General features: G+C 36.1%; 1 protein-coding gene across 2 annotated transcripts in view; it reads right to left on the minus strand.

Moving 5' to 3' along the window:
* The window catches only part of LOC124593965 (caspase-1-like), a 150348-nt gene that overhangs the window by 17542 nt on the left and 120021 nt on the right, over positions 1-12785 (minus strand). For both annotated transcript variants that reach the window (XM_047132312.1, XM_047132313.1), the window contains exons 3-4: positions 7754-7998; positions 1440-1618 (exon numbers count right to left, since the gene is read on the minus strand). In XM_047132312.1, the coding sequence (XP_046988268.1) occupies positions 1440-1618; positions 7754-7998 (424 nt within the window). The remainder of the gene's footprint in view (positions 1-1439; positions 1619-7753; positions 7999-12785) is intronic.

Raw genomic sequence — 12785 nt, forward strand, 5'->3', positions numbered from 1 at the left:
TTGGTTTGTGTATTTTGCTAGTTTCTGCTCGTTCTACAAAGAATTTTCTTAAATTGTCTACCTGTCCATAATGTAGGTTTTTTATGTCGATAAATCCCCTTCCTCCTTCCTTTCTGCTTAATGTGAATCTTTCAGTTGCTGAATGTATGTGATGTATTCTATATTTGTGGCATTGTGATCGTGTAAGTGTATTGAGTGCTTCTAGGTCTGTGTTACTCCATTTCACTACTCCAAATGAGTACGTCAATATTGGTATAGCATAAGTATTTACAGCTTTTGTCTTGTTTCTTGCTGTCAATTCTGTTTTCAGTATTATTGTTAGTCTTTGACTATATTTTTCTTTTAGTTCTTCTTTAATATTTGTATTATCTATTCCTATTTTTTGTCTGTATTCTAGATATTTATAGGCATCTGTTTTTTCCATCGCTTCTATGCAGTCGCTGTGGTTATCCAATATGTAAACTTCCTGTTTAGTGTGTTTTCCCTTGACTATGCTATTTTTCTTACATTTGTCTGTTCCAAAAGCCAGATTTATATCATTGCTGAATACTTCTGTTATCTTTAGTAATTGGTTGAGTTGTTGATTTGTTGCTGCCAGTAGTTTTAGATCATCCATGTATAGCAAGTGTGTGACTTTGTGTTGGTCACTTGATTATTATTATTATTATTATTATTATTATTATTATTAGTAGTAGTAGTAGTAGTAGTAGTAGTAGTAGTAGATGCCTGAATATCAAATACCTCACACTGAGACTGTTCTGTGTTAACAATGCCTTCCCATTTCCTTCTAATATGGCAGCCTGCTGTAGTATTGCATTCTGTGTAGGTTACCTACAAACCCTGATTTGGAGGTAGTAGTCGCTAGGTGGCATTGTCAACCACAGGTGGTGATTATAAGGCAGATGTTCTCAGTTTTGTGTGTAATGGTTGTAGCTGAATGTCACTGACACAATTTAGTAGGCAATCTGGTACTAACTGAGCTTCTAACAACCCTTGAAAGCACCAACTGAGTAACATACGTGAGCTGCATTGCCCCACACGATTGGGAATGCAGCATACTCCACCGCACAGTACTGAGAATTCATGTTTACACGAGGCCATGTATGAACACCAATGAACTACAAGTCATTATGGAATGCAAAACTTTGTTTGAGCTGTTGATAAATTATGTTGATACAACAGTTTGATTGCCTATAATTATTTTAGTTCTTTTTGTGTTATTAACACATGTTAGTTTTATCCCATTCCCCACACTACATATCAAATATTCTTTGCCATTCACCAATCTCTTGACGAATCAGTCGTTATTTCTGGTATTTACTGTGATTGATATTAATGCCAGTGTGAACACTAAGTACAACATCAAAAATGTTAGTTAATATTGTTTCAGTGATTATGTACTACTCCACATTAACTTGAAAATACGTATTTTCACTTGCCTGCACAATGAAGATTTTTGGTTTTCCAGCCAACGTGGTACATTTATCAGCCGTAAATGGTTTCCACAAGTAGTCAACAGAGTAAGGTACATCCTTTGAGAGAATATAACCTTCTTTCAAACCATGAGTTAGCACCGTTACTACGATGCAGTCAGCATCGGAGTGATCTTCCTTTGACACTGAAATCAAGAAAGTTTCTTTATAGCTGAATTCACATAGCGCATTATAAACAAGCATACAATGTATGTACACAGAAGAAACATTTTGTTGTTGTTTTCATTCATTTTCATATACCACAGATCAAGAACTGAAATTAGTCGAGACATACATCAACAAATGTAAGAATGTAAGTCTATGTTAGAAACAAATTACTACTAACCATTTTAAACTGCTATGAATGCTGTGCTCACTTTGACGAATTTGAAATCCTAAAATTAAAGCCTCTACTTTCTTAAAGCTACTTCCTCTGTCACATCAAATCAAGGTGGCCAGCTTAGCATCTAGATAAACATTGATATTTATCATAGAGCAACAGTTATGTCTCTGACATAAGGACATTGGGATGTTTAGCATAGGACTGTGTCCTGCAACTGAAAGAAGTTTTCAAATTTAATTCAGTTAAAAAAATCATTTGGAGCAGGACTGGGTAATACAACGCTTTATTAAATTCTTTTGAATTTATAGGGAGTCTCAGTTTCTTGCTTAATATAGGCCTATGTTGAAGTAATTTCCCATAATTAGCACCAATTAGATAAACACGAGTCAATTTTCTGTTGGATATTTTGCACATGTTACATGCAGTGGCTCCTTCTGGCTATTAATATTGTTTGAGAGAAAAGAAAAATAACGAAAAGACAGTATGAATGGCAACTACTGACCCTTAAGAGGTAAAAATTCAGTAATGCCAGTCATTGTCCCCTGTTCTAGTAACAGCTTGATCACTCTCATTCTCTGACTTCAGTGTGCCATTCCTTCTTTGTAACATTCACCAGTCTACCAGCTTTCCTCCCTGAGCAAAGAACTGCTAGAACAAACAGTTTGGCGGAAGACTCTGCTGTTCTTACCAGCACAGTACTGGAATTTTGATTCCTGAAGCTATGGCCATTCATCAGAGAAATATGAATAGAAAGAAAGAAACAGGTGGACAGAGGTGGAGAGTTTACAAAAAAATCTTCACTATATTCAGAATGTTAATTACCACCCATTTCTGCATCATAATTTTGAATTTCCTGCCTTTTACACTTTATGAAACAATGTTAGTGCAGACAAAAAGAACATGTAATTGAGGTTTCAGTTACTGTTCACTAACATTACCCAGTTAACTTTCTTTAACTGTTCTCCCCCTACTTCTAAATATGTTTGAATCTCAGGTTGGAACAGTGCTTTGTCCTCTGCCATTGCAAACATAACAGTAACTATTATGTGTTTAGTGACATTTGTATAGTTTCATTATTGAACAAAGTGATGGGTTGTGCTAAGACTTCAGTGTTAAGAGCCTTACTCGTGTACCAATTTATTGGCTGAAAGGCCAACAAATTACACAATGTAGGCTTGTTGGCTGATCAACCTATTTTTCCTGTCATGCAATCAGTTGAATATGACCACCTGACTGCCAACCCCTCACCACATCACCCCACAAGTTTCAATACTGTCACATCTGCCTGAGGTAGGTAGATAGGTAGGTTTGTTTGTTTGTTTAAAGGAGGGGGGAGGGGCGGGGTGGAAGGGACCAAACTGTGAGGTCATCGGTCCCTTGTTCCCAGAAAAATAATTGTACAAGGGAAAGAAGCAAAGAGAAGAAAAGAAAGACTGATCTCCATAAGCAGTTTCCGCGTAGCGTGTTTGGCCAGCTTGTCACGAAGTTCGTTGCCTGGTATTCTGACATGACCTGGGATCCAGACAAACACCACTGAGTGACTGGACCATTCCAGGGCATAGATGGACTCCTGCATGGTCGCTACCAAAGGATGACGAGGGTAGCACTGGTCGATAACTTTTAGGCTGCTCAAGGAGTCATACACAGAAGAAACAAGTCCCCAGGACGTGAACGGATGTGCTCAAGAGCACGAGATATAGCCACCAGCTTGGCAATGAAAACACTGCAGCAATCAAGCAAGGAATGCTGTTCAATATGTCCTCCATGGACATACGTGAAGCCGACATGATCATCAGCCATCGAGACGTCTGTGTGAACCACTTCATGGCCTTGGTACATGTCAAGAATCTGGAGGAAGTGGCAGCAGAAAGCCGCCGGGTCGAATCCTTAGGGCCACGTGAAAGGTCCAGGCAAAGCCACCACCTAGGTGTACACCATGGAGGTGTACGTGAATTAACCTCAAGTATAGGTGGTAAAGGCAAGGACACCAGTTCGGAAAGAAGGGATCGGACATAAACTGCAATTGGAAGCCCTGACCTGGGTCGCCAATGCAGGAGATGTACCACTGTGGGTGGGAAAAGGAGGTGGTAATTTGGATGCGCAGGAGAACTCTGCCTGAGGAAAGTTCATCATCTGTTACTGCACGCTGTACAAATAAGACTAACAGAACAGTGTCAGGAAGATATATACATATTTTTATGACAAAGTATGTTGACTATTTCAGTTTTTAGGTTCAAAAAAATGGCTCTGAGCACTATAGGACTTGACTTCTAAGGTCATCAGTCCCCTAGAACTTGGAACTACTTAAACCTAACTAACTTAAGGACATCACACACATCCATGCCCAAGGCAGGGTTCGAACCTGCAACCATAGCAGTCGCGCGGTTCCAGACTGTAGCGCCTAGAACCGCTCGGCCACCTCGGACGGCAGTTATTAGGTTTTATTTCTGATGCTTATCAAAAATAAAATCTAAAACACAAACACAAACACAAACACAAACACAAACACAAACACAAACACAAACACAAACACAAACACAAACACAAACACAAACACAAACACAAACACAAACACAAACACAAACACAAACACAAACACAAACACACAAATCAAAACTGTTATTTCAATTCTGATACCTATTAGAAATAAAATCTAAATACTGAAATATCGACAGTCAATGGACTTATCAATAAAATAGACTTGGTTCATTGTTAGAAATCCAGTCTATTGCCACTCCCTCTGCTATGATGAGCGAAGCATAATAAATTTTATGTTTCTAACTGTTGTTACGTGGTTGATTTCTTATGAATCTGTTGCTGTAAGCCTCTATATTACATGATGTGCATGACCAAAGTTTTTAGTCTTTCTTCCTCTAATCTGAAGCGAGTTTCTTAAACTTAACACACAATATCTTTTGTACTACATACATACATACATACATAAATACATAAATTGATAAAATCTGAATCATGACACATGAGGAGTTTATTTATGCAACTAAAGCATATTTCAAGTTGCAGGGATCATCTTAAATAATTGTGGGGATACAACTGCATTGACTAAGGTCCTCTTAATTTCTGCCAGGAGGTAGAAATCATAATGTAGTGAACAGTCCCCCCTTGCAGCTTACAAATCATCTTGTGACTGTTCTTTCCAACAAATATGGTTTGATGACACTCAGAAAAACTGAAGGACATGTTTCCTCCATTCTTAATTAATTCAGAATATCACTGGCTTCCAGCTGCATTACTAACATAGCATGGGTGAATTTCTTTCTTTGCATTAGCCATTTCTTTGCCCATAGCAAACGCGCACACACTGTCATTGCACAGAGCAGTTGGTCAGGCAGTGTGTGAGCTCTCTGGGCTATAGAAAAATTGGTCCATCAGTCAGCCAATAAACTGGGGCATGCCTAGAACCCATAGTGCCCTGTAGTAAAAATAAAAGTTCAGTTGGAAATGATAAACAAGAGTTGTGGTAGCACCTCTTCTGTATAATATAGTAACCACATTCGAACTGCTGCATGTGTGACACCTCGAGAGAAGTATGACAGTTTTTTCATAATATATAGTAATTTCTGGAGTTATTGTTACTTGGAACTACCAGCAAAGCCTGAACAATGTTCATAGAATGCCCCATAGCTGAAATGCACATATGTTGTCAGTGACTCTTGCATTTCATGCTGATGTTGGCAATTAGTTGACTTTGCTATAGCAACTAGGTAATAGTACACGGTAGCTAAAGAAAATCACATCTCTTAGCAACTTTCAGCAAAAGATACAAATTTATTATATTTGTTTCCAATACTAGGAGTGCCACAGTAACTTTCACTGACCTGGTTATTATGAATTTTACATGTCTCATTGATTTTAGTATTTCTTTGGTGATTGGAAAGTAGCATAGCCAGATACACCTATCTGTCACTGCAGTAACATACTTTTCTGGCTTGTTTCTGGTTGTACTGAAAATTCTACGTACATTTGACAGTTTGTCATGCTTACTCCCTGCGATTCATTTCGCAAACAATTGCCGACAGCAGCAAGCAACAGAAAAGCTGCTGACACCGCAAATGCAGTTTTACCATCCAGGTCTTTAATGCTTTTGAAATCCTGATCAATTTGAAGACAAATTCATCAGAGGAGACTGAACCACAATACTGGATTTAATATACAAGAATTACTATCAACATCTTCATGAAATGTAGAGCATGAACTTCAAAAATAATTTCCCATCAATTACATTTACCTGCAATTTTTATCATTTTTTAGCCCCTGATGCACATACAAGATGGATTTCACATTATGTTTTTGTGTAAATATTAACCTATTTGAAGTGTGGTTCTTAATTAGAAGCATATACCAATAACAAGTAATTGTAGAGCATAGTGAATAGTGAGTACAAATTTCTATGTCTTCTAAGAGGCTTTTTTCAAGATGTGGAGTTACCTACTTTACATCATGTCCTTGTTGCTCACTTTTACTGAAAGAATACTACTGCTTTAATAGCATTACACCTGAAGATAATTCTATGAAACACGAGGGCATGAATAATTGTTTAATGTAGTATTTCTAAAGTAAATCCAGTGATAGCTGATTCTAACTCATTAATTTAATTATTATGCAGTATCTTCACTGATATGGGAGTTCTTAATGTATACAGTAACAAGGGACAAGAAACTAGTTTGTGTTTACACTTTGTTACCAAGTTACCAATTAACTAGCACCATGCTGCTTAGTACTTTTGTGATTACATCACCTAAATGTAATAATGCTTTAAATGCATAATTGGCTAACAGATTCTGTAATAGTTTGCATGTTGACAATTATAACTGTAGTTTTTGAAGTGTGGTAATTCAGCTATTTGTTAACTTCTTTGTAATATATGAAAAGGTGCAAATAGAAAGAATGTACTGTTGTAAAATATGAACTGCAATGAGTAATTTAATAAAAATATTTCTTGGAATACACTAAATTTAATTTATGAAACACTTTAGCCAACCTTTCTGGTTCTGTTAAGTATTTATGAAAAATGAGTTTTTTGCTATTTCAGTTCAACTAACTGTTTCCATACTTTACCTGACGGTGTTTCAGTTATCGCAAAACGTCTCTAAGCCATTATGTTCGGCAATTCTACTTACAAGTCATTTCAGAAACTGGCATGTTCTGACTTTATGCAAAGTGTGAAACTAAGAAGCAGATTTTCTGCCATTCTCATGTGTCTCAAACTTCAATTAATTTCTCTCTATACATATAATTGTGAAACAGGGAATTTTTGCATCTCTCAAACTTACCTTATACCACTTACCGTATGTTATGCAATTGCATCAGTGATGATGCACAAAGACTTACATAATAGGGTTTTTTATATATTTTTTTGTTTAGTATTACCTTTCCCTGTTACTATTACAGAAATACTATAGGCTGTAATGGTTCCTAATAGTGAATTAAACTTGTAAAATCTGCTTCTGATTGTGATTATTTCCACTTCAAAGATGGTTAACCATGAGAGTACTAAAACGATGGACGGCTGTATGAAATACCCCTCTACATTGCATCCAGATGATGCCACATGACATCATAATATAGCAACCACTCAACGTCTCGTGGTCTGAAGGGCACAACCATGGCATTTTGATTTAACATTGAATCAGAAGGAAAGGTATCATTTGATTTCTTCCAATGACTGGGAGAAACTGGAAATTGTCTACAATTATGGTTGTTTCTTAGTGGTCAGAGGGGTGATTTAAATCACCAGTTAAGACAAATCTTTTCCACAATAATCTTTTCTTTTCCACAATCTCTTTCACAGTAACTGAGTATTTTCTTAGAATCAACTTTATTAACCTTACCTGTATTTAGAGTTATTAATCACAAAATCAGTGTACTTACATATAACTAATTAATTGAAATACATATAACTAGTAGGTAAAATACTCACAGTCCAGTAGTATCTTTTTTATTTCACTGTATTCTTTGTTATGGTGAACTGTAATTTCGAAGTCCAAAGCTGTGAAAAGACGGTTCAGATTTTTAACATCAGCATCTGAACCAGATCGGTTACTAACACCTGGTGTATCAAATGTGTCATTATTGAAAATGACTGCGTGTCCTCTACGAGGATGATTCATATTATATTCTTCAGCGTGTTTTGCAACAGGCATAACAGCCTCAATAACAGGACCACTGGAAAAAGAAAATAAAACTAGCCTTAATCTCTTACCCTTCAAAGATATTCAAAAAATCTCAGGGTAAATTACAACTACTGAACAAAAAAATAAAGTACTTAAGTAAGTACTTAACACTTCAGATCTAGTTTTTAAGTTCATCTTAAAATGCTAGGAATTCATGATAAACTTGAAGAAACAGTGAGTATGAAATGGTGATTTTCTTTACAACTGCCTAAGTATGAACACATTTCTGAACTATGAGAGGTTAAGTGTCTATTCCTTAACTCAATTAGACATTCAATGAAATACTACACACTTACATTTGATAAAATGCAAACAGAACAGTTTTACTCAGGATAACTATCATGACAACTACTTAAAGCAAACTTAGTTCATCAGTAATGATTGTGTTGTTCTGAACTTTTTAAGGAACACACCACTCAATCATGATCTCTTGTGGTGTTGACCTAACTGCAGGGATGATGGGCCATTTTCATTCCCATTGATGAAATGGAATCATATTTGGCAATGCAACCAAAGTACATAAATTTTAGTGCATCGAGTCACTACTTTTTCATGTTTCATTAAAACATATGACGCATTTCTGACCCTGTGATCTGACCAGGAGCAAATCATTATAGCCCATTAGTTACCTCTGCTCAAGTGAGGTGATGAGGAAGAGCAGAATTAATCTTTAATCTTTTCTCTCTTCCTCCCTTCCTTTGTTCAAAGAAAATAGTTTTAGAAACTTTATAATGAACACTTCTACTTGCCAGGAAACTAACATAACCTTTTGGTTCCTGAATCTGAATGTTCAAATAGTTTGTAGAAAAGTGGCTAATAAGGTATGTCTGATTTTCTTTCACACTGGAAGGATCCCCAATTTCTTGCTTTAAATTAGATGGTAGCTTGCTGAAAATCATAACATCAATGTACCTAACTCCATTCTAAATCCTGAACAAGGAGACTGAAGTCAACGTGAAAATTGTCATATTTGTCTCTTCTATATTGTAACAATGCACAACATAGTTCATGTTAAATTAATTTTTAGTATCAACAACAACAAAAAAAACAGTAAATGTATTGAAGTTAGTAAGAATTCAAACATCTTTGAAAATGCTGCTTAAAGAGACATGGTTATCTACACAGTATTCTTACAGCTCACTTCTGCTAAACTGACACTATTTTCACTATTTTCTGTAAGTGCACTGCTCAGAACATAATCCCGTAAGAGAACAGGAACTGGGAACACTCAGAATGATGCAATGCTCTTGCCTTTAGGTCAACAAAAGGAGAGATGTTTCTAAAAGCTGAACATGTTGAACTGAGCTGCTTAATTAGTGGCCCCAAAGGAACTTCACAGCTGCTTCATTCTGTGATAACCATTAATGGCTACTTATAGTGATGAACACTACTACTACTTGTTTAAAATTGCTTAATATGAGTCTCTGTGAGAGTAAGACAAACTGTTAGCTATGAACCATATGTTGGCTTCTTAAGCTGTCATCTGAGCTCTGTCTGCTACAGTTTAGTTTGAACCCTTGATTAATAGGTGTGTTTTTAAACTTGTCTTTTCAAGCTATTGAAGGATCCTATTTGTCCTACCTCTCTTTGACCAGGTCGATGCAATCTGCCGTGAAATCTTCCCTTGCCCCAACTTATTCACCTCCAAGTCACACTTATTCCCACCTTCCTCACTTATTATTTTTGGATATATTCCAATCTGTCTTCCCATGCAGTTCCTTTTAGTACTATGGAATTTATTTCCTGATATACTACCAGTTGTGCTACCACCCTGTCCCTTCATGTCAGTGTTTTCCATATTGTGTTTCCTTGCCCATTCCGTGGGGACATCTTCATTCCTTCTTAACATTCCACCTAATTCTCAGCATGCTTCTACAGCACATCTCAAATGCTCCAGTTCACTTTTTTTTTCAATTTTTCCTTCAATCTGTGATCCACTTGCATAGATCAATGTACTTCTTACTAACTTTCTGAAATTTCTTCTTCAAATTTTGGCCATTGTCTGATACCAGCAGACTACTTTTACGTATGCAATCCCTGTTTGCATTTGCTAGTCTGCTTTTCATATCTGCTTTGCTTTGTCTCTCATGTTACTTTGCTATGGAGGTAGCAGAATTTCTTCACTTCATTGGTCCCAATTCCATTGTATGTTTCTCTAATCTGATTTCTGCTACTTCATTATATTCATTTTTACTTTATTTACTTTCAATACACATTCTGTTATCAGCAGACTGTTCATTTCATTCAGTATATCACTTTCACTGAGAATAGCGATGTCATCAGCATATATTACTGGTATCAGCTCATCTTCAATTTTAATCCCAGTCCTGAACCTTTGTTATTTCTACCACTGCTTCTTTGATACAGAGACTGAATAGTAGGAGAGAAAGAGTAATTCTACTAAGGAGTTCTTTATCTTCCATGAATTGTTCCCTCTCATTTTTTGTGTATCACATGGCTTTCTGCATGTTTTACGCTACGTCTTACAGCAGTTTTTGTTGAGTATTTCCAACATACTGCGCCATTTGATATTGTCGAACTTTTTTTCCAAGTCAACAAATCCTGTGATCGCCTTGTTTTTCTTCCATTATCAAGCACAATGTCAGAACTACCGCCTTTGTGACTGTTTTCTAATGGCAAACATTGTCACCTAACAGATTATTAATTTCATTTTCTGTTGTTCTGTACATGTCAGACACTTCAGTGAGTGAGCTATAAAACTGAGTGCATGATAGCTCATGCACCTACTTGCCCTTCTTATCTTCGGGATGATCTAAATGATATTTTTATCCCAAAATCTGATGGTACATACCTGGCACATCCCCAGGTTCATGTATTTTGCAAATGAACTTTAAGAGTCATTTCGTTAGAACCTCCCCTAATGAGTTTAGAAATTCTTAAGGAACGTTATATTATTCCACCTCATTTGATCACAATGTTTTCAAGTGTTGTTTAACTGATGAGAACACGGCATGTGCCATAACCTGATTTCCTGCAAACTTCGCTCAGTGGATGAGGGGTCACAATAAACAAACACATGCCTTGGCTTATCCATAGATACTCTACTGTTTCTGAAAATGGTCAAAGTTTTTGAGGTATTGCATGTTACCTTCGTGGTATCCTCAGATATGGCACAGCAGTTAGTGCTGCGCCTCCTTAATTTTGTGACCTGTGTTCGAAACCCGATTATTACTTTTATATTTGTAGCATCTATATACCCATGTCTGAAGACTATTACTACATTAATACTTCCCAGCATATACTGATATAGCATTGTCCTTACTCATCTTCATTGGTCCCAATTTCCATGGTATGTTTATATATATATATATATATATATATATATATATATATATATATATATATATATATATATATATATATATATATATATATATATATATATATAAAAACACACGAAGAAGAATGAGAAAATTATTCGAAATTGTTTTCTGTGAACTTCCTTCACCACTGTTGCAATGTTTCTTTCCTGAGTGAGATTCATGCAAAGAAATGTCATACTGGCAAATCTACCTTCACACAATGCTCATGGTGTTCAGAATATCTGTATTTCAAATGTTTCTATGATTGGCATCATCCAAGGGAAGACACCAAATCTTTCTGAAGAATAAACATATTTTAAGAATTGAGACAAGGATGGAATATTAGAATATGGGAGTTTAAAAAGATTGAAATCCTTCAACATACCATATACACATCCATTATATAATAAATTTGTGACACCTATTGTGAAACCCAGTTTTTAATTCTACAGTTAATATAATACCCTTGTATCCCCTAATCTGATAAACATTCATATAGTAACCTTCTACAGACGTGAACAGACAACTTAAAACAATAAAAATAAAATAAATAAGAAGGTTAACTGGGTTTTGAACTCAGGGCACAAAATTAAGAAGCCATGATGCTAACCACTGAGCCACCATTTCATCTAAGGATATTGCAAGGAAAATAGCGTTTTAAGTGCCTCAAAAATACCTCAAAACCTGCCATTTTTCAAAAATGTTCAAGTATCTATGAATAACTAGACATGTTCACATATTTTCACTCCTCTTCCACTGAGTGAAGTTCTTGGGAAATTGGGTAATGGCACTTGCCATTTTCTCCTCATAATTTCTCTTTCTATCACGCAATTAGGCAAGCTTCTCCCTTGTAGATGCCATCAGCATACTGTTGTCACCCATCCTTTATCTCCTCTGTACTTATAACAGTGGAATGCTTCTTGCACCCTTAATCTTGATATCTTTGCTTTTAAATTCACTGAAGTTGGTTTTGACTTTTCTATATGCTGAACCAGTTCTTTCAATGACCTTTTGTATCAAATTCTTCATTCTTTTCCTGGAGCTATTTCAGCTTGGCTTTTCTGCACTTCCCACATATTTCAGTCTTAAGTGACTGTATAGCTATATTCTTATCTTTCCATAAACATTTTTGTACTTATTTTGTCCATTAGTTGAAGTATTTCTTCTGCTGTCCAAGGTTTCTCCACAATTACCTTCCTTGTATCTATGTTTATTTGTCCAACTTGTGTGATTTACCTTTTTAGAGATGTCCATTCTTCTTCAACTGAACTTGCTGTGTTGTATTCATTATCACAATAGGAGACACTTAATATGGGAACAATTAGATTGAGTGGCTAATACTTTTCATTGTGTGCTATTATGTGAAACAAACAACAGAAGCACAGGCATCTATTTCAATGAAAGTGGCATTTGTTGGTCTCCTTACGAAAGGAGCCACAACTGACAAAACGGAGAA

Source organism: Schistocerca americana, chromosome 2, assembly GCF_021461395.2.
Source record: "Schistocerca americana isolate TAMUIC-IGC-003095 chromosome 2, iqSchAmer2.1, whole genome shotgun sequence".
NCBI classification, from domain to species: Eukaryota; Metazoa; Arthropoda; class Insecta; order Orthoptera; family Acrididae; genus Schistocerca; species Schistocerca americana.